This window comes from Pleurodeles waltl, chromosome 7 (genome assembly GCF_031143425.1).
Source record: "Pleurodeles waltl isolate 20211129_DDA chromosome 7, aPleWal1.hap1.20221129, whole genome shotgun sequence".
Taxonomy (NCBI): domain Eukaryota; kingdom Metazoa; phylum Chordata; class Amphibia; order Caudata; family Salamandridae; genus Pleurodeles; species Pleurodeles waltl.
In genome coordinates, this window is record NC_090446.1 from 1054687370 (window position 1) to 1054709000 (window position 21631).

At 45.4% G+C, this 21631-nt stretch overlaps 1 protein-coding gene across 1 annotated transcript in view; it reads left to right on the forward strand.

Moving 5' to 3' along the window:
• Positions 1–21631, forward strand: part of ERN1 (endoplasmic reticulum to nucleus signaling 1) — a 371447-nt gene that overhangs the window by 101408 nt on the left and 248408 nt on the right. The window contains exon 2 of the mRNA XM_069199936.1: positions 20780–20900. Coding sequence (XP_069056037.1) covers positions 20780–20900 — 121 coding nt within the window. The remainder of the gene's footprint in view (positions 1–20779; positions 20901–21631) is intronic.

Here is a 21631-nt window from a genome sequence, read left to right on the forward strand (position 1 = left end):
GTATATGTTATGTACAGCACTTGGCTATCCCTCACAGCGAAGCTCTTCTTTTCTCTTGTGCTGACCCATAAATTCACTATGTCTGGGGCATTGGTCTATCGACCACCAGGGTATACAGGGAACTGAAGTCTGACATTCCCTGACGCTCTTGCCCCCGGGTTCTGAAATGCACAAATTTTACTCTTATGGGGGATTTGAATATCCCTTTAGAGGATCCACTGAATAACGTGGAATTAACCCTTAAAGAGGATTTAAGTATGGTTAATCTGTGGCTAGCTAATTTCACCCCGACTCATAAGGCAGGTCACTTGCTTGACCCAGTTTTTTCTAATATGGAGGTGTTGACCTGAGTGACCTTTGCCTCTTGTGTGGTCTGATCATTTGGCGGTACCTTTCCTAATCAAGTGCTAGAACACGCCAGGTATTAAGCCGAGTTTAGCTCCAGACACGATCAGTAACTGGGAGAAATTAGACATTTGCACTCTAAGTGCCCAATTGCAGGATGCTATCCCGGCTCCGAACCCATCAACAGATGTAGAGCAACAAGGGGGTGGATGAATGGCTCAGGAATGCTTTGGATGTAGTGCTACAAGCTGGGCCAAAATCCTCACGAAGAACTTATCCTCCTGCTCCGTGGTTTATTCAGTCTTTGAGGCTTGAAAGAAAGCATTGCAAAGGGTTAGAAAGGGAATGGAGGCAATCATATAGCAAGGACCACAAGGCCATTTATAAATCAGCCTTAAATATTAAGGGCTATGAAAAGTGGCCAGAGCAGTGTTCTATTCGTATAAGGTTGTAACAGTTCAAAACTGTTTCAGAACTTTATTCAATGTGGCTAGTGACCTTACGGGCCCCAGAAAGACAACACCAGCACTTGTGATGTCAGCTTATACTTGTGAAGAATTAGCCTACTTCTTTGTTAAAAAAGGTGACTAATATTATGTCCACTCTTGCAGTAAACCTGGAGGCCACTAGATTGACCACTGAACCTATCCCTCGTATAGAGAGGGAAGAATTGAGCACAGGAGGGATTAATCGTTATATTGAGCCACAACCAATGGTTCAGGAGTTAGAACTATGGACCCTGCTGGACCTTCCTCAATTTTTAATCTTGCTGCAGACTTTCAAGTCGAGTTCCCCTTCAGATCCCTTCCATCCCTCCATGTTCAGTCTCTTAGACCCAGGAGTGCTGCAGAGGTTGGTGGGAGTATTTAATACCTCACTGGAAACGGAATGTATGCCAGAGGCGTCGACGCATGCTATGATTCTCCCCCTCTTCAAAAAAATATAGCCTTGATCCTACTATCTGTGCTAATTTAAGACATTTTTTCCTTGCTACCCATCCTTGAGAAGGTCTTGAAAAAACATGTTAAGTCCCAGCCTTTCTGGAAAATCATAACAAGGGCTCACACTCGACGCAGTCAGGCTTCAGGGTGGGACACCGTACAGAATCCACTCTCTTGGGGGTCACTGAAAATCTGAGACTGATCCTTGATGAGTGTGGTCCGGCAGCTCTGATTTTATTCTATCTTAGTTTGACATTCAATACTGTGTCCCATCCCATCCTTCGGGAAAGAATTGTGATGCTGGGACTGCAAGGTAAGGCACTAGCTTAGCTCTCCTCTTTTTTTGGAGAACCGCTCTTTCCAAGTCTTTTCTGGTGGTGCAAGATCCAAGGTGCATGCGCTGAAACAAGGTGTTCCTCAAGGCTCAGCGTTGAGTCCCTCGCTCTTTAACATCTATGCCCGCCCCTTGGTGGACTTTGTGGAGAGCTGTGGCCTGACCCTGTTTTCATATGTGGATGACACCCAAATGACCTTTTCTTTGTCAGCCGCATAGGGAAACATTGCAAACACCCTAAAGTTAGATTGGAGTAGAAGTTCTGCGTAGGTGGATTGGAATTCTCTCAAGTTGAATGGAGAAAAGACTGTGGTCATGGTTTTGGGGAAGAATCCTCAGCTATGGGGTCCCGAGCATTAGCCGGATGCTTTAGGCCACCTTCCAGACCTTGCAGGACAGGTAAATGGTTTGATGGAAAGCTCACAATGAAGACCCAGGTAAACAAGGCGGCTTCTACCTGCTTTGCAGTCTTGAGATGGATCAAAAAAGTTAGCGGTCATGTTACCACTTTTTTGCTCAGAAAACTGTGATCCAAGCTCAAATTATAGTTAGAGTCTATTATGATAATATCCTATAACTTGGGGCTGGGAAGGCTGTAATCTGGTGCTTGCAAATAGTACAAAACGGGGCAGTCATGCTACTCTTTCAGTTACTAAACATGCGTTGGTATCACATTTGTTCTAGGAACTTCACTGGCTACCTATGGGCAAGTGTATACAGTTTAAAGCTTTATGCTGTATGGACAGGGCCAGATCTGGCTCTGCACTGTGATATTTACAAGACCTGGTGACTCTTTACCAGCCTTCTCGCTTGCTTCAATCTGCATCGCAGTCCCTAGGCAAAGTGCCAAGAATTCACTGAGCTCATTTGGGGGGGAGGGGTGTGTTCATTTGCTTACATAGGCTCCAAGAATGGTCTGCCAGAGACCTTGCGAAATAGTCTGACTTTGACTGCATTTCACAAGGACTTAAAGACCTGGCTTTTCAAGTGGGTTTAGAGTAGGGGCACTTTGCTTTATGTGGCTGAGCGCCGGCAAACCCACTTGGGTAGCTCTGCACTTTATAAGATACAAATAATAATAACAAAATAAACTAACGTAAAAAAGTAACATAAGAAGTTAAAATAAGTAGCCAATAAACTAATATAACATGTTAAAATAACTACATCTTTCACGCATGAAAATGTGTCTGGAATTCACAAGTCTCTCCAGTGGTGTGTAAAAATGTGGAACAATCACTCAGGGTCCTCCGAAATATGGTTTAACGATAAATGTTCATTAAGTCACAATATCTTGTCTGCTGTCACTTTACCACCGAGCACTGAGTGTGGTTTCACACAGTTTAATTGTCACTATTCTTCTGAGCCCGAAAATTCGCATAAATCTGATAGAGACTTCTAGCTGCAGATTCCTTACCTTTGAATTCCCTGGTGTCCGCTTCGAATCCGGAATCGTTTTTCTGAGCAATACCCTGTGCGCGCCGTCGGGTGGCGTAGTTCAGTTCCGTGTGCGTCATCTCGCTCTGCATGGCTTCGTCAGCGTTGTTGGCGCTGTCTGTGACTCCACTTTGGCGCACGTACAACAGTTCTTTTCCTTCCACGCCGGTTAAGCGCAGGTCCGGGATCAAGCTACCCGTTGCCTTTTTTGGCACGCCTTTTTTCGATATTTTATCGAAGATCTTTTGTTGTCTCTGTGAGGGTGTCCTCTAGGAAGGCGGGGTCCAAGCCATGCAGTGCCTGTCATCGTGCGATGTTGGTAACGGACCCCCATGAGGTATGTCTCTGGGGCCTCGACAGGGACCACGACTTGAAGTTGTGCTCTGTCTGCCAGGCCATGGTTCCGAAAGTTTTGAGGGAGCGGTCCCTAAAGCTCATGGCGGGCCGGTAGTCGACTTCAGTCACCGCAACTCCTCGGAGGTCATGGTCCCACGCAAGGAGGAGGTTGCAGAATCGCTCCAGAAGCACCAAGTACTCTCTGTCCCACTCTGGGCACTCCGGGAAGAGTCACAAAAAGAAGTAACCCAAGCGGACTTCAACTTCGCCACGGCTGTCGGCAGACGAGCCATCTCTGGAACGTCGACATTCTGAGCATGGTTCTGTGGAGCCATTGCTAGGGCTGACTTTGTGTCTCCTGCCACCCCCCCCCACGCACATCCCCCCCCTTCTCTGGGAGCCAGAGCGACCCCATATCACATAAAGGATTTTTACGAGGCCATGTGTCTTGTTTTTGAGTGCGCTGCCCACATGGGTCGGCAGGGGCCCCATCGGATTTGACGCCGGCGGCTTCGGCCTCTGCGCCATTGGGGACTCCAGGATCCGATAGTGGATCCGGACTGGTGCCAGGTTCTCACAGTCAGCCTCATCCGGCGCTGTGTCTGACATCGACGCTCCCTCTGCCACAAGCACCCACTAGTGGTGGTAGCCCCATCGTCATTCCTGATGATCCGGAGCTGGAACGACATAGTACGACGCTGATTCTGACTTTGCTGGCACCGACTAGGCCCAGATCAGTGCCTGAAGCTTATTTTGAACAGCCGGACACAGGTGAGGAGTGGGAGGAGTCTGATGACCCTTTAGAATATGGATTGGAGCAGGACTATGAGGAGCTAGGGGAAGCCAGTGGACTGGATACTTCTCCAGATACTGGCATGCTCTCACCTCCTTCTGTGGCTACGGATAATCAGGCATGCTATGCCATGGTGGTGCGTAGGGCAGCAGAGGTCCTGGACCTAGGCTTGCCTACGGTGCCAGTCAGGACTAATCTCCGGACAGAGGTGCTTCAGCCAGGGGTTTCTACATCAGAGCTGATGTTACCCTTCAATGAAGCCCTAACAGATGTCCTTCTGGGGAAGTGGTCCAAACCCTGCATAGGGGCTCCTGTGAATAAGACAATCGGCCACTGCCATCGACCAGCTCCAAATGACCCTAGTTTCCTCACCCAACACCCCACCCCGTAGTACTTAGTGTTCCAAGCCTCCACTTCCCATGGTGCGTTCCCTTCCACTCGCCTGGATAACGAATCCAGGAGGCTGGACCAACTTGGGATGATTGCTTCCTCCAGCCTGGCATTGAGGTCGGTAAACACCTCTTGCCTATTGGGCCGTTTTACCCATACTTTATGGGACACATTGGCACAAGTACTGCCCCAGGTCCCGGAGGGCGTACGGGACACTCTCACACAGACTGTCAGGGATGGGAGAGATGCAGCCAAGTTTACCATCAGGTGTGGCTTGGATATGACCGACATCCCTGGGCAGGGCGATTTCTTCGACAGAGGCCCTCCGACTCCACACCTGGCTGCGTACCACTGGCTTTTCAGGGGATGTCCAGTCAAACTTGATGGACATGCCTTTGGATAGCTTACACCTTTTTGGTGAGAAGGCAGACTCTGCACTTGAGAGAATCAAGGTTTCTCGAGCTACGGCTAGATCCTTGGGCCTTTCAGCACCTGTTCCCCAGCAGTCTGCTTATTGCCCCTTTTGAGGCTTCAGGAGGGGTGGTGGTACCATGCCAACCACAAGCTAGCCACCGTCGTCTGGCTTTGCAGCATCCCGTGCGAGGAGGAGGTCGTGGTACAGTGTGACCCAGAGGGTCTAGCCAGAGGTTGGCCACCACTCAGCCCCCCTCTTCTGCAACACCCAAGCCCTCCTAGTATGGTTCTGCGAGACCATGTCCATCCAGTTGGAGGGATGATTCAATTTCATATCCCTCACTGGCGGTCCATAACATCAGACAAATGGGTCTTGCAGATCATACAGAAGGGCTATTCCCTCTCCTTCCAGTCTTTCCCTCCCTCTATCCCTCCAGTAAAAGAACCGCTGATGAAGGATCATTTGATTCTAGTCCGCTAGGAAGTAATGGTCTCTTGGTCAAGGGAGCCATAGAAAGGGTCCCGATGTCAGAAGTAGGCAGTGGTTTTTATTCCCGCTACTTTCTGATCCCAAGAGAGAACAGGGGTCTTCTCCCTATTTTGGATTTAAGGGATGTCCGTCTCTTGCTCAAAAAAGGAGAAATTCAAGATGCTCACTCTTGCTCAGGTCTTGTCTGCCCTAGACCAAGGAGAGTGGATGGTAGCGTTGAACTTACAGGATGCGTATTTTCACATCCCCATCCTGCCTGCCCACAGGCGTTACTTGCGGTGCATGGTGGCCACAAGCACTCTCAGTTTACTGTGCTCCTCTTCAGTCTCACCAGTGCCCCTCGGGTGTTCACCAAGGTGATGGCATTGGCGGCAGCTCATCTGCGCAGGTTAGGGATTTCAGTCTTCCCCCTCCCTCGATGATTGGCTGCTGAAGGCTTCTACGCCCCAGGCTCTCGTCACCCACCTTCAGACTACGGCGGACCTCCTGCATTCTCTGGGGTTCACGATAAACGTGCCGAAGTCACACCTGACTCCCTCTCAGAAGCTCTCTTTCATTGGAGCTGTTCTGGACACAGTGCAGTTTCGGGCCTATCTTCCCGAGCAGTGAATCCAGGATATTCAGGTTATAATACCGATGTTTTGGCCTGTATCATGGGTTTCGGTGAGACAGACTCTATGGCTGTTGGGACTCATGACTTCCTGTTAGTCAAACATGCCAGATGGCATATGAGGGCTCTGCAATGGGACCTGAAGTTCCAGTGGGGACAGCATCAGGGAAATCTTACCGACATGGTTCAGATATCAGAGGGAACTGCAAAAGACCTTCAGTGGTGGTTAGTGAACTGCAATTGGGTCAAAGGCAGACTCCTCTCCCTTCCCCAGCCAGATCTCACAGTAGTGACAGATGCGTCACTTCTGGGATGGGGCGGCCACTTGGGAGAGGCGGAGATCAGGGGCCTCTGGTCTCCAGCAGAATCCGGGCTCCATATCAACTTTTTGGAGCTCCGGGCGATCTGGCTAGCATTTCTTCCTGTTGTGAAAGGGAAGACAGTGCAGGTGTTCATGGACAGCACCACTGCAATGTGGTACTGCAACAAACAGGGTGGTGTGGGGTCGTAGACCCTTTGTCAAGAGGCTCTACGTCTTTGGACATGGCTTGAACAGCAGGGTATAACTCTGGTGATTTAACACCTGGCAGGTTCTCTGAACGCCAGGGTGGATGAACTCAGCCTTTGGTGTCTAGCGGATCACAAATGGTATCTCCATCTGGAGGTGGTGCAAGGACTCTTTCAGCATTGGGGAGAGCCTTGGTTAGATCTGTTCGCCTCCGTAGAGAACGTGCAATGTCAGCAGTATTACACATTGGATTTTCCAAGTCGGCAATCACTCGGCGATGCTTTTCATCGTGAGTGAAATTCAGGCCTCCTATACACATTTCTGCCCATCCCACTTCTGCCCAGAGTTCTCAAGAAGATCAAGAATGACCGGGCCCAAGTCATCTTGGTGGCTCCGGATTGGGCACGAAGAGTCTGGTATCCTGAGCTACTCAAAATGAGCGTCAACCCTCTGATCAGGCTGCCCCTCGAGAGAATCTTCTGTCGCAGCAGCAGGGGAGGGTTCTCCTCCCAAACCATTCAACTCTGCCCCTTCATGCGTGGAGATTGAGCGGCAGCAGTTGATGGCTTTTGACCTTCCTCCCAAAGTCTGTAAGGTTATTTTGGCAGCCAGGCGTCCCTCCACTAAAACGATATTCGCCTTCCATTGGAAACGCTTTGTATATTATTGTACAGAAAGGTCTATGGACCCTCTTTCCTCTTCTCTTTCTGACATTCTTCTCTTCATTCTGTCTCTAGCCCAGCAGGGTTCTACCTTAGGGACTCTAAAGGGCTATCTTTCTGACTTATCGGCATTTCTTTTTCTTCGGCTGCCTGACCAGCTTTCGTTGTTCAAATCTCCCATTGTACATTGATTCCTAACAGGGCTTGTACATATGTTTCCCACATGGCCTTTATTATGCCTCAATGGGACATAAATCGTGTCATCACATTTCTTATGTGTGCTCCCTTCGAGCTTTTGCACAGTTGTCCCCTCCAGCTGCTCACCATCAAGACAAACTTCTTAGTGGCAATAACATCTGCCAGGAGGGTGAGTGAGATGCAAGCCCTGTCATCAAAGCCACCATATCTCACTATTCATCCAGACAATGTTGTTCTCAGAATTCGTGCCTCTTTCCTCCTCAAGGTGGTGACCCCATTTCACCTGGGTCACAACATCACCCTGCCCGCCTTCTTTGCTCCACCGCATCCCTCAAAGGAAGAGGAGGGACTCCATCGACTGGACCCAAAAAGAGCATTGTCGTTCTGTCCTGACCGCACAAAAGAGTTCCGGGTGGATGACCAACTCTTTGTGGAGTACGTTGGAGCAAAGAAGGGTCGGGCAGTGCAGAAGCAAACCAATTCGCGCTCTGCATTAAGATATGCTACGCATTGGCCAGGAAGCATCCTTCTGAGGGCTTACGGGCTCCTTCTACCAAGGGCAAAGCTGCTATCACTGTGCTAGCTTGAGGAGTATCAGTCCTGGAGATCTGTGAGGCGGCAAAGTGGGAGTCTTTGCACATGTTTGCAAAACATTACTGCCTGGACAGTCCGGTACGAAGGGACGGGTACTTTGCCCGGTTAGTCTGACAGGCCTTTTTAGTGTAAAGAGTACTATCTGCAGCCCACCGCCAGGAGGTTATGGCTTGGGTATCTATTCAAAGGGGAGGAATCTGCAGCTAGAAGTCTCTATCAGATGAACAAGTTATTTACCTTTGGTAACGCATTATCTGGTAGAGACTCTATCTAGCTGCAGATTCCTTAGACCCACCCATGCCTCTCCACTCTGCGGATGACTAGTAGGGTTTCTCCCTTTTCAAGGCCCTAAGTTTTGCACAGACAAATGTTGGTTCTATCCATGACTCTGCACTTCTGGCGTGGAAGATTTGTGGATAAAAGAACTGACGTACGCGTGCCGAGGTGGCACCTATATAGACGACCATGACATCACAGACGGCTCCAACGACGCTGACAAACCCACATGGAGCCATACAACTCATGCAGAACCGAACGACTCCACCTGACGGCGCGTGCAGGGTGATGCTCAGCAAAAAGATTCCAGACTCGAAGCTGACGCCAGGGAATCCAAAGGTAAGGAATCTGCAGCTAGATAGTCTCTGCCAGATAATGCATTACCAAAGGTAAGTAACTTGTTCATCAGCACTCCTTGTTTGAATAAAATCCTTCCGGTTGACATGCTGTCACAGCTGGACGCCTTTAAGCTCAGAGAATTGAGCTAACAGCATCACAGTCCCTTCCGGGTGACACACGGGCAAAATACATGTTGTCACTCCCACAGTGGTTGGTGCGACTGGGCGCAAGGGAATGACACAATAAATGCGGCATGCATCACTGATAGATGTGTCCACAATTCTTGGCATGCCCGGGACAGCTGCACGCTTCAATCTGGCTAGAACACCATTCTCGCTCCAAGCATGCTCCGTTGCACGAGGCTGCAACCAAGATGAGCGACTTTTGAAAATCGCTTGAGGAGCCCTCTGTTGCAGAAGGCTGCTGTCACGGTAAGCTACTTTTAAAACAAATTAGCCTAACTGTTGCAAACCCACATCTCCATAGTTTAAACTCGCAATCCTCTTAATTTGCCAAATTACGCGCCTGTGTGCAACGAAGGCCTTCTGCCCAAAAACCTTCAGATGATCACTTACATGAATGCTCTGCATCATTGAGCACTTCGGTAGTGGCAGTATAAAGTTGCTCGATTTCTTATTCGTGATGAATTCAGGTGTGTTGCTAGACTGCTCCCTGCCCCTCGCAGGTCAGCTTATCGGCAAATTGTTAACGTAACACAAAGCTACGCAAGTTGTGTTAACTTCCTTATTGCCACCAATAGCGACACGTCCTCCAGCTCCTTCTAACACCAACAGCTGTCCACTGCTCTCCCTCCAACATTCTACCTCATTTCCTAGCATCCTTAGAGTAGCACATGAAATAATTGACCCATGACATGCCACATCTAGCCGTAGCAGGTTCCTTTGTGCTATGACCTGCTGAGAATGGACAACATCTCACCTATGTGGTACATAAACCATTTGGGAGGTACTTGTTCAAACACTGGTGGAGTTGGCCATGGCGTTTTGACAATTTTTCTTGGCGAACTAACTGTCCGTCACAACTGAGTGTCTCCTTGCTGAATGAGAAAAAGGACTGGATTCCCAGGTATCTGCAAGATTCCAGGGCATGGAAGTTGGTTCTGATGGTGTGGCGAACTGTACTGGAAAAGTGAGACTTGTGGGCCACTGACTTGTTTGCATCTCATGTAGACTACAAACTCCTGAGGTACTTCAGTTGCTCACCGTACCAGGGGGCTGTGGTGACTGACGTGACATGCGCAACTGGGGTATGGAATGCATCCGTGACTTTCATTGTTTGCCATTTTAGCAAGGGTGATGGCTCAGGTGTGGAGGTAGTCGGATAATTTGGTGAACATTTTCATCATGGAGTTGGTTGCATTCAGGCTGGCTTGCATATCAGTCAACACCTTTAGATCAGCAGTGTGGGTGAGACATGCTTTCATAGATGGTTCCTTGATAGAGGGACATCTAATTGACTGTAAATTGTTAAGCGGGAAACTGAGAATATGTTGCAACTTTGGCCCCATAAAGGACTCATCTAGGAAAGCTCTCTTAGAAAAATAGTGATGCTGTTGTGTTTTACATGCAGCAGAAAGGCATCTGTTGTACAGGTGTTGGACATCTCAGCCAAAGTGTTTACTGTGTCCAGGGTCACATTCACGATTGCCCAGATTTCCCCAAATTTTGTGTGGTACAGTGTATTAAGGCTTACAAGTTTATGACAAATTAAATGTAACCCCCTGGTGTGTACAGTTATTGATTTCTGTTAGGAATGCTTTCTTAGCTGTCTTGCCTTCCACCTCCCAGTTGATCAATTGGTGATACAGAAAGTCTTTTGATAGTTCTTGGGGCTCACCCTGCGAGGGATGATGTGACTTCTAGAGGATTACTTGTAGCAGGGTGATTGGAGGATGTTCTCAATCTAGAGGACTGGTCTTCAGGCGGGTCTTGTAGGTGGTTAGCACATGGTTAAACTTGCATGATCCTTGCCTCTGATTCTGACATGGGATGAAAAATATTCTAGCTACTCTGAAGGAAATTTTCAATTCTTTTAAAGGCATGGAGGCAAGGAATATCTCGCCCGGCTTTCAGTTTGGCATATCCAGGAAAAAAGTAATTTTTTAATAGTAAGTTATGTTTTTTGGATTATTACGACCTAAGCTATGTCCGTGGTGACAACTACTTTAAGATGCTTTAGCATGTTTTCTTTTGGGTCATGATCTTGGATCAGATGTCTTGGAGTAATACCTTTGCTTGTCCTTTGTGGCCAACAACAGATCTGTAGCTGGTGTAAGGAAGAAAGTTTATCTGGAAAGTAACTGTGTGAAGTTAGTGGAAGGAGATTGCTTTTATATGGATTCTATTTTAGGATGTGGACTTAGATTGGTTGTTCAGATGTTGACCTAATATTCTGTGAACTCTGTGTAATGTAGTTGGGGGGGTGCCTCTGTTGGTTTTGTCATTAAAATGCATAATCCTCGCCTCATTGAACTGAAACTTTCTTTGACTGAAGCTAGGGAATTTTTTCATTCTTCTCCTTAGTTCATGATTGTCATCAGTTTTTCACTAGCTGTATTCTAGTCTACGTATGCAGGTGCATTAGCGCGGTAGGTTTATGCAAAACGACAACTGAGCACATTTTATTTTAGGCTGTGTACTCGAAAAGATTGAAAGTGGAACAAAGGGGTGTGCAGGAGCGGCTCCTCCGCTAGGACTTTGAGCAGCGTCCGGATTGGCCTCAGGGCGCCGCAATCCGCGACTGGTGGTGTGGCTGATGATGTGGAGGCGAGGGGGACTTATCGGTGAAAAGGTGTGAGGTCACTCTGTTGGTGCAGGTGTCTTCAGAAACATAAGCCCTCTTTACGAGCCTGGCGTTAATCAGACCACCAGACTCACCGTGTTGGTCTTACTGCAGCAGACCCGGTGGAAAAAAACACCACATCACAAGTTGTGAGGTTTGGTAGAAGCCAAACCTCCACAACGCCACCTGGCCCGCCAGTGCGGTCGCACTGACACAGCCGGTGGTGAGCTCCTCCAGTCTGGTGGCAGACCTCAGCCTGCCGGACAAATTACGAGGCTTTGCCAGGATTTCCATGGTGGTCACCCCGCCACGAAAACCCTGGCGGTTGAACACCCGGCGACAGGAATCCCCATTCCTGACACCGGCACACGCACCCCCACATGCCCACACACATGCATACACCCGCCCACCTGTCCACACACTTACAAACACCCCCACCCCGTCACACACGCATGCATTCACATACACACGCCTCGGCATATGCATATATCCACACATAATCCCCCACTTACTCTCAAACGTGCCCTCAGAGACCCCCATACACGTGCACAAAATTCACATACAATCACATACACGTACGCATTCACCACCCACCTGCCCCCTCAACATACACGCACTCATTCACTACCACCCTCCACCCGCTGCATACACTCACACTACACCCCCTCCGCATACACGCACTCACAAACAGACCCTTCCCCACCCCCATTTCAGATGACCACTTACTTTCTCAGTCAAGGAGGTAGTCTGGGAGGGGATGGGTCTTGGCGACTTTGCACCACCACCACGCCAGCACGACTCCGCCAAGCCGTATTACGGCTTGTAATACAGTGGGGGGTGTCCTGCTGGCGTGGCAGTGCAACTGCCTCTTCAGGAGTCGGACTTCCACCCATAAGTGGGCAGAAGTCCTTCAGTGACTCCTAATATGGCGGGCAACTGACTCCCAGCACTGGCGATCTGTTGACCTACAGCGGCTTCATCGGTCTTACAAAAAGACCGCCAAAGTTATGAGGCCCATAGTCTTTATTCCTACACCTAGACAGCTTCCTCCAGACTAGCAGGACAGCCCAGCATTTGTACTAGGGGACATAGAAAAAAATCTGCAAGGTGAGAATTATGTTCTCTTTCATAAAAGCATGGTACTTCCAAAGAAATCCGGGCCTCCAAAAGCACACCCCTGTTTAAGAATATGCTGGATCTCACTCCATCTTTTTAAACTGTCACAAGGCAGTTAGCCATGAGTCTCCTCTCTCTTTCCATTCTCTTTTTAGAACTGGACATCTGATCAAATGACGAGTCTAAGTATGACTTTGTGTGGGCTGTCACTTTGGGCCCTGTAAGAGTAAATAACCTACAGCCCTCCAAACTAGACTTCCTAGATGAACGTCTTGGATAACAAAGATTTTTTTTAGACTTGTAGATGTACATTATCTCCGAAGGAAAGGCGTGAGTTGATATTCATAGACAAGAAAACAACATTTTTTTTTGTATTTTTTTTTTGCTCAGTAGTGCCAGCTTATGGGGGTGTAAGCATGCCGAGTAATACAAAATATTCATCCCTCTGGTAAAAACTGGAACTCACAACACTAATGTGGATGACCTCTGTTTGTACTACTGCTTCATTATGACTCTGGAGCAGAGGAAAGATTTATATTGATGGAACTACGCTGTCCACCCTTTCATCGTGCTCTTCCCATTGGAGCTCTGATGATGTACTGCTTTTCCCGTTATCCCTTGTATTCAGTGACCCATACTAAGTGTCCCTGTGTTCGAGCACCTGTGGCATATGCTTGCACTACTGACTCGGTGAAGCAGAAAGTACTCCAATGACCAAACAACAAGAATGATTAATCTGACAAGCTTCCATGTTAAGCTACCCTCCATTGTATTAAATAGTTCACATTTTGAAAGATAATTGAAGATTTAGAAAAATAAATGGTAGGTACATCTGTATGACTTTATGTTTTATTGGATGATTATTAGTACCACTTTTTCTGTGCTATTGGTCCCCATCATGCATAGGTGGTTAGAGCCTCTCCTTGTGGAATGAGCTTGCACTTGAAGTGTAGCACGTCTGGGTGTGCTGCAATGTGAGAGGACCATCTCAGTACAAAGTATCTAAACTGGGTTTAATTAGCGTAAGAAATACACTGCATTGAGTAAGTAGGACTAAATGATCTGGGTGTCTCTCATACAGGGAAGTTTCCAAGTGTCTCTTATCATTGAATAGTGCCACAGCTGCAGGCAAACCCAGCAGTTGGATAAAACGTATGATGAATACAAAATAACAGAGGAAAAAGGAGGCAATTCCTTGGATCCCTGTCCCTAATAAGAGTAAATTAGATCGCAGCAGGTGCTCTGCCGGAGGATTGATAAAAAGCCTTTAGACGGTTCCGTTTTACATGACCTGAAGCACCAAATGACGCATGCAGAAGCTCTTTTCATTATCTCTGGATTATAGCTTTAGTCTTCATTTCTAAAAGAAAATAATTTAAAGTTTCCTTCTGCATAAATTGTACACCTGTTCTTTTTTTTTTTTTCTTTTTCAATAGATAACAAATAACGTTCAGAAATACTTCCTGTTGATTCATATAATCTGCGATTTATGTACGCTTTAGCATTCGTGTGTACTGCAGACTAATGCTCTTGTGCTTTAATATAGGTCTAGCATTGCTCCAAAAGAACAGTAACCCGTAATCGTGCTAAGGGTTGTGTTGATGCACTCTTAATTATACTGGAACAGAAGGTGGCATACCACCTGCTTTCCGTCGTAAATGGTAATTTGTATTAGTATTATCTGGTGGGTTTCAGTCTGACGCAGTGGGAAGGAATTAGTTTGACAACCTTCCCCTGAATCAAACTTACAGTAGCATTGACAACAGACCCATGGGAAGAGTCCGTTTGTTCTGATTGACTATTACAAGGAAACTCTTAAGCAAGAGATGATGCATGATCAGCTATTTTCATGGGTGCCCGTGCGCTGGAAACATTTGCTCATAAGAGTATGTAGTGCTCTTGCTGCAGTCCTCTTAATCTAGCTTTCTCAGAGTTGAAACCTGTTGCCCCTTTCCAGTCTGTAGTCAAATACCTACACTTGGTTTGCTACTTGAGCCCCTGTCCCAGGGCCTGCCACTTTATGCTCAGTCATAAGTTCCTGACTGGTGGGATACGCTGGTTTATTTCCACTCCTTTTATCAGGCACTGTTGTAGTAATAATTAATTCCTTTGCTCGTGGAGCACTTTCGCTACTGCAAGCCCTCAGAAAATTTTATTTTCTGGTCTTCACATTCTGTGTGAAGGTCTCTTGAGTTATATTGGGTATGTTCTTCCTTCCATATAGATAAGTTTGTGTGGACTTGGAGACAACCAAAGCCTCTTTTGTGAAGATACTAATAACCTTACCATGAGTGTTTTCCTCCTTTAATGCTCAGAATTTATCTGATGCCCTCTCTTACTCAAGGCTGTGATTCTTCGTTGGAGCCTAAGGTGCCCTCTGGATTCATGTAAGCTCTACTCTTACAGACTTTCAGCTACTTTCTAAACAGCTGTGCCCGTAGTGAGACAGATGCCTTTGCTTACCCAGGCAATCCCAATGTTCGGAGTGCACAGCTAGCAGATGAACACTTTTAAATTACCTTGCTCCATTCGGAAAAGTCCTGTGTGCCATTGACACAATGAGCCACAACATTTTAACCATTTTGAAATCTTTGATTGAAGAAAATAAGTCACAACAGTCAACAGAAGAAAAAAAAACATAATTTTTTACTTTGTTCGTTCAGTCCTCACTAAGTAGGTGCAACGTGAAAAAAAACTACCCCATATTTTGTGAATTGGCATTGATTATAAGTGGTCTTTTCCCACATCGTTCTATATTATTGAAATTTGAGTTTGAGCCTGTGATTGACTTTCGCATGTGAAACCCAATCAGTCAAAGCGGTGCCTAAAATAGTTATATTTGTCCATAGGTTGGGTATAGTATCTGTGCGTCCTATGTACTAGGTCTAAGTCAAGTGATCATATGACAAATATGTTAGGTAAGCCCTCGCACATCTATTCTGGTGTCCTGGTTTATCCTCTGGCTTCTCTGTTCACCAAGAATAGTTCTGGTGGTGACTGAAACATTCAGAGGAGATGCACTTTTCAGTAAGTAAAAGGAGGAGATTACCCTTTGACGAATGTGTGCTAATAAGGGGGCTTCTGGCGCTACTTCCATGCTGCATTCTATCCCCCATGTTAGCGATCCTCATCAAAGCGACTTCATTACTGCTTCTCAACAAGTATTCTTTGTGATTGGTCTGTATGATGCATGCATGCATAAATGAATGTAGGGTTAGTGTCATTACATGGTAGAGATCCAGGTCCTAAAGAAAGCCACCTAACCCATTTGGGGCCACTTGGCAGAAGAATGTTGCTCGCTGTAGTGCAGGAACATTGGTCCTCCTTGAGCTCCCCACACAACATTTTTTTAATTGCCTCCTCTGTACTCGAGGAATAAAATGCTTTCAGAAATATCTGGGAGATATTGAAATCATACATTTTGGGATTCCCGATTTCTTTCCTACCAACAGGAGAGCACTACAGTGCTTCCTTAACTAAGGAAGCCCATTCGCTATTAGAACCGTTTTTGGTGAATAAGGTAGCAGAGGGTGCAGCACTTGTGCAGACGTGTGATGGCTTACCTAACACTTTTGTGATATATTCACTTTACCTTATACTAGCACACAAGACACACAAATACTGCTGTTCTGCTTTCCTACTTATCTCATATCAGAGCTTACAGAACCTCTCTGGAATGCACTTCTGAGTTCAAAGAAGACCTTTATTGTTGTTAATTCTTCCCCACCCACAAGTTCTTGAGAGACGAATTAAAAGACTTCAAGCACACGTTCAAAAGAGTAAAAGTAGTCGCAGCAATGAAAACAAAATATATCACAGTACTTCTCAGTTGCAATGTACACAGCAGATTATATTAGCAAAGCATAAAAGTTCAAATTCATCACCGTATGAGCAAGTAGGACCTATCTTCAGCTTCATCTTTCTGGAGTCTGCAAGTTGATGACTCCGGTCAACTGCGAGAAAGAGATTATCTACCCACACGGGAGACTGGCAACTGGCGCCTAGTTCCAGCCTGAAGTCAAGCAGATTTGAATCTAACTCACTGTAGCCCCGAGTCATCCTTATAAAAGCGTGCCCCCTCCTCTCAGACTCAGGAAAACTATGCAAGCCTTTGGAGACTGGCCAGATCTCCTAGACTTCTCCTCTTCCCAAGCCTGAGCAGAAAGGAAAACACCAAATGTACTCTCTCTTATCCGGTCTAGTCTGGTGTGAAGAAAACAGCTTGGTTCATCTTGTGGAAAAACACAGCTTGGAAGAATACAGCTTGGATTCTCAACTACAATGTCTAACTCCACGTTAAAGGCAATAGGCAGCTAACCTAAATATCAAATGTAATGTCTGTCATGTCAAAGCCAATAGGCAGGTGAGCTGAATATCAAATGCAATGTCTAATATCATGTCAAAGCCAATAGGCAGCAAAGCTGAATACCGAGTGTAATGGCTAATATGTCAAAGCCAATAGGCAGCTGAGCTGAATACAAAATGTAATGTCTAATATCATGTCAAAGCCAATAGGCAGCTAAGCTGAATACAGAATGTAATGTCTAATATCATGTCAAAGCCAATAAGCAGCTAAACTGAATACAGCATGTCAAAGCCAATAGGCAGAATACAGAAAGTAATGGCTAATGCAATGTCAAAGCCAATAGGCAGCTAAACTGAACACAACCTGTAATGTGCTACTGGTGAACATTGAGCAACTAATATGCGCAGTGGTGAAACACAAAGTCATTGGTCAAACACAATTAATAGCATCACATTCCACCCTATGACCAATGAATTTTTGTTTCACATATCTCTTGTTTAAAAAAAAAAAAAAAAAAACATCAGCAAGTCAGATTTGAATGATAAAAGCAATCACTGTAAAGCAATGGAAGTGGATTAACATATAGATCCCATAACCTTTCACATCAGATACATCTACACAGAAAAGACTGAAACTTTTATACTCTGATTGAAATTGTAGTGTCTCTAAAATAGCAATTTGATGTAGCATGAGTTCTACTCATGTAAAGGTGCACGGTCCACCTGAAAGGTCTGCTGGAATGTAAGCGAAAGTCAGAGTTCCACACGAAAAAACACCGACAGTTAACTGTTAAGGTTGCTTATTTCCAGTGGAAGAATGTAATCAAACAAGTTGAACTTGAACTGAAGGCGCCATTTGCGCAAAATGGATCCATGGTGCTTGTACTTTACTCATTCAGGTTCAGGTTGGGGGTTCGGTCCCTTCCCCGACCCCACACGCACACACCCGAAGGGGGACCACACAGCACACTCATGGTCAGTGGCGAAATGTGGTAGGATCTGCAAAAGAAAAAAATATGACTTTTCTTGCAAATAACATTTGTCATTTGAAATGTACCCTTCCTCTTCCTTTCCCTGTTTTATAATCAGCAGGATGTTTTTGGGGCCCTTTGTTATGATTTCTGCAGGTTCTGGAGGGTCATCTGGGGCTTCAACCCACACCTCAGCACTGAGGTTTTTATCTGCTGCACCACAGCTTCCCTTTCCTTGCACTGTCAGAAGGGCTGGGGCAGACTCATTCTTTACCAAGCCTCCATTCACTGCACTTTTGACAAGTTGGGCCATTCTGTCTCCAGTTTGTATGAATGAATCAGATTCTTTTCTAGATATCAGCATAATTTTAATTTCTCCTTGGTAATCTGCAGCAATCACTCCCCCTAAAACCTGATCAGTTTGCCCTATCTGTCCTGGTAACTTTCCTCTCTCCAACTGCTCTGTGACTGTTTGTGGGACAGATTGCTCTTGTGTGTGCTGCACAGTTTCTATCAAATTTAGGGGAATGTGCATCTCTCTAATCTCTGCCCACCTGTAAGTGGATTTTTCTCCCAGATGTCCACATTTCTGGTGCACCCACTTAGCCATCCCCATTAAGTCAGAATTCTGGGTGTACACTTCTCTCTCTGAATTTTTCTCTTTAACATCTGCAAGGAAATTGAACCAGTTAGGTACAAGCCATGTGGAAAACCAAACGGCTTAACCATTGGCAGTGAACCAAGAATCAGTGTAAAAATGACACATCTCACGCAGCTCTTGCTTTAAAATCTGACACAAATTGTACAACACTGTTCCTTCTCCTGTGCCAGAAAACATTTCAGTCAATGAATCATTAGTCAAACAAACATGCTTTTTATCCTCAGTGGACACGAATTCAAATGGTGCACTCAATTTCACTGGTGACTCTTTTACCTGTGGTACTCTAGCCCTGTCTTGCAGGTACCAGATCCAGTGTATGATCCTAGCTAGGGAAACTCTTTTCTTCCCCTGTTCCAGATTTACATGTAAATCTGTGTTTCCCTCTTGCACTGCGCAGAAACCCAAAGTCTGCATTATTTCATTTGCCAAATCACAAGCACGCAGATGCTTATATTTTTTCCTAGTGACCATATACCAAAGTGTTAGGATTTCACTCAAATGAGGGCTATTCTGTTTCCAAAAATCAAACAAGCTAATGAAACTCTGTGTCTCTTGCTTAGTGCAAACAGTAAGAAACTCTAAAATCTTTCGTTTTACCTCGTAAATCACATTCTGAGCTCTGTTCTCCATGTTATCAGTTAAGGAATGCACTTCGACTGCCAAAAAACCTGCTCACACGGAGGCTCAGACTGCTTCACAGCTGTCTTAACCCCCTCATTACTGGAATGGGAAAAGACAGATTCTTCTAAAACAGCATTTTTATACATTTCAGCATTAACTTGCATTAATGTATTCTGGCTAATTTGCTCACGTAAATTCTTATTTTCATGTTCCAACTGCCTACATTTCTCCTGCATTTTTCTGTAAGCAGATAAAAGTATCCAAACCCTTCTGTCAAAAACAAAAGGAACATCATTTCTTTCAAAAGGCACATTTTCTAAATCTGCTTTATCACAGAAAGAAAACATGTTTCTCACAGCACCATCAGACAGTTTAACTACACATGCATTTTCAAACATGGTCTGCCGTGCTTCTGTAATTCTCTAAACAACCAAAAACAATTACACTTTTAAATTGTGCACGTAGAAATCTATAATTCGACCCCACTTCTGGTACCAAAATGTTCTGCTTTCCTACTTATCTCACATCAGAGCTTACAGAACCTCTCTGGAATGCACTTCTGAGTTCAAAGAAGACCTTTATTGTTGTTAATTCTTCCCCACCCACAAGTTCTTGAGAGACAAATTAATAGACTTCAAGCACACGTTCAAAAGAGTAAAAGTAGTCGCAGCAATGAAAATAAAATATATCACAGTACTTCCCAGTTGCAATGTACACAGCAGATTATATTAGCAAAGCATAAAAGTTAAAATTCATCACCGTATGAGCAAGTAGGACCTATCTTCAGCTTCATCTTTCTGGGGTCTGCAAGTTGATGACTCCGGTCAACGCAGCCGGAAGCCGGCCCCTGTGGCTTTATTTATTATCGCCCTGAAACTTTCCTGAAACTCACAACAGAACATATATTTTGCGCGTAGGGCTCAGTGTTTGAGCAAGTCCTAAAAACATACCTCAAGGTTATTTCAGGAGCAAGTGTACTTCGAGTCTATTTTAGTGCAAGCTTTGAGTGTGACTCAAAGCAGCCCGTAGGACTATGCAGGAGAATGAGCAACACCATAGCAGTGTCCTGCCTCGATTTCCTTGCAAGGTTGCAGCACCCTTTGGATAGTTTCAATACACAAAAAAAAGCCTCTGCACAAACTCGTATTTACAGACAAAGATATCAATTTCAAACAGTTACTTTATTTGTCGCACATAATACAGTGACCTCCAAGAAGCATGTCCCATATTTGAATAACACCAAGTCGAATATTTAGCCCTCTCAACATGTAAAATTCTTGTCATTTTTCCGTTAAACCTCCACTTTGCTATTACTTGTACTCTTTAATCGTGCCATTGCTACCAGGATCACGTGTTTCTTGTCAGAAGACACTCTTCGTTAGGACTAGGCATTCTTAAGGTACTTGTGTAAACTGTGCATTGCCAGGGGCCACACTCGTTGTACAAGTAAATTTTTCAGCCCGAGGTTATTTTTGTAATTTGGAGGGTTTGTCCTAAAAATTAATTTCAGGTCCTCAGATTTGAAAATCCTCTTCTTTTTGAATCTTTTGTAGGGCGCGGCTCGTTTTTAAACTTATTCAGTTACAGAGTTGAATTTAAAGGTATGAGTGCATTAAAGTTTATAATATTCTAATTTCAGAGCAATGGAAGCTGCAGCAGTGTTACCTTACCAGAGACTCTGCTTTTTGTTTCAACCCTTGATGGAAGCCTGCACGCGGTCAGTAAGAGGACGGGGTCTATCAAGTGGACACTGAATGAAGGTACAGCAATACATGGCATGTCTCCTTAAACACCTCTGTTGCACACCTGATTGTATTGTATTTTCTTGTTAAATGCACAGCATTGTAATTGCTTCGAAACTTTAATTAGGAATATTATATGTATACATTTTTAGTGTAAAGCTGCAGTCCCAAATATGGGTAGCGATACGGTAAATATGATGGCAATGTGTAGCATTAGTTTTGTGTAGTTACGAATAAATGCACAGTGACGTAAAATAAACCCGCATTGGCAAAGCCAATTGGTCTCACCTTTGAGGACCTATTGCATTTGCCAGTGCTTATTGTTGTTGATGCTGCGCAGCATCGGTAAAAAGGAGTGATTTTTGGCGATGCTATGTAGTATCGGTACCAACCCAAAAAATGGTGCGATGATGCAGTATCTCTTGATGGTGGCGTAATTCTAAAGACGTGCATGTATACAGAATCATGCAGGCACCATTTTCTTTTTTTTTCTTTTTTTTTATTGACCAGTTTGACATGGCTGACCGCACTTAGATTGCAGCAGAGGTGGAGTAGCAACAGAGAATCACGTTTGAGGTAATCAGTGGGGTGTGGGTAAGGAGAAAGAGAGAAAGAGAGAGTGAGAGAATGAGAGAGAGAATGAGAGAGAGAATGAGAGAGAGAATGAGAGAGAGAATGAGAGAGAGACTCAGGGGTGATGGAGGACGCCAGGAGCTCCATGAGAAACAGAGGAAATAGAGCATCAGGGA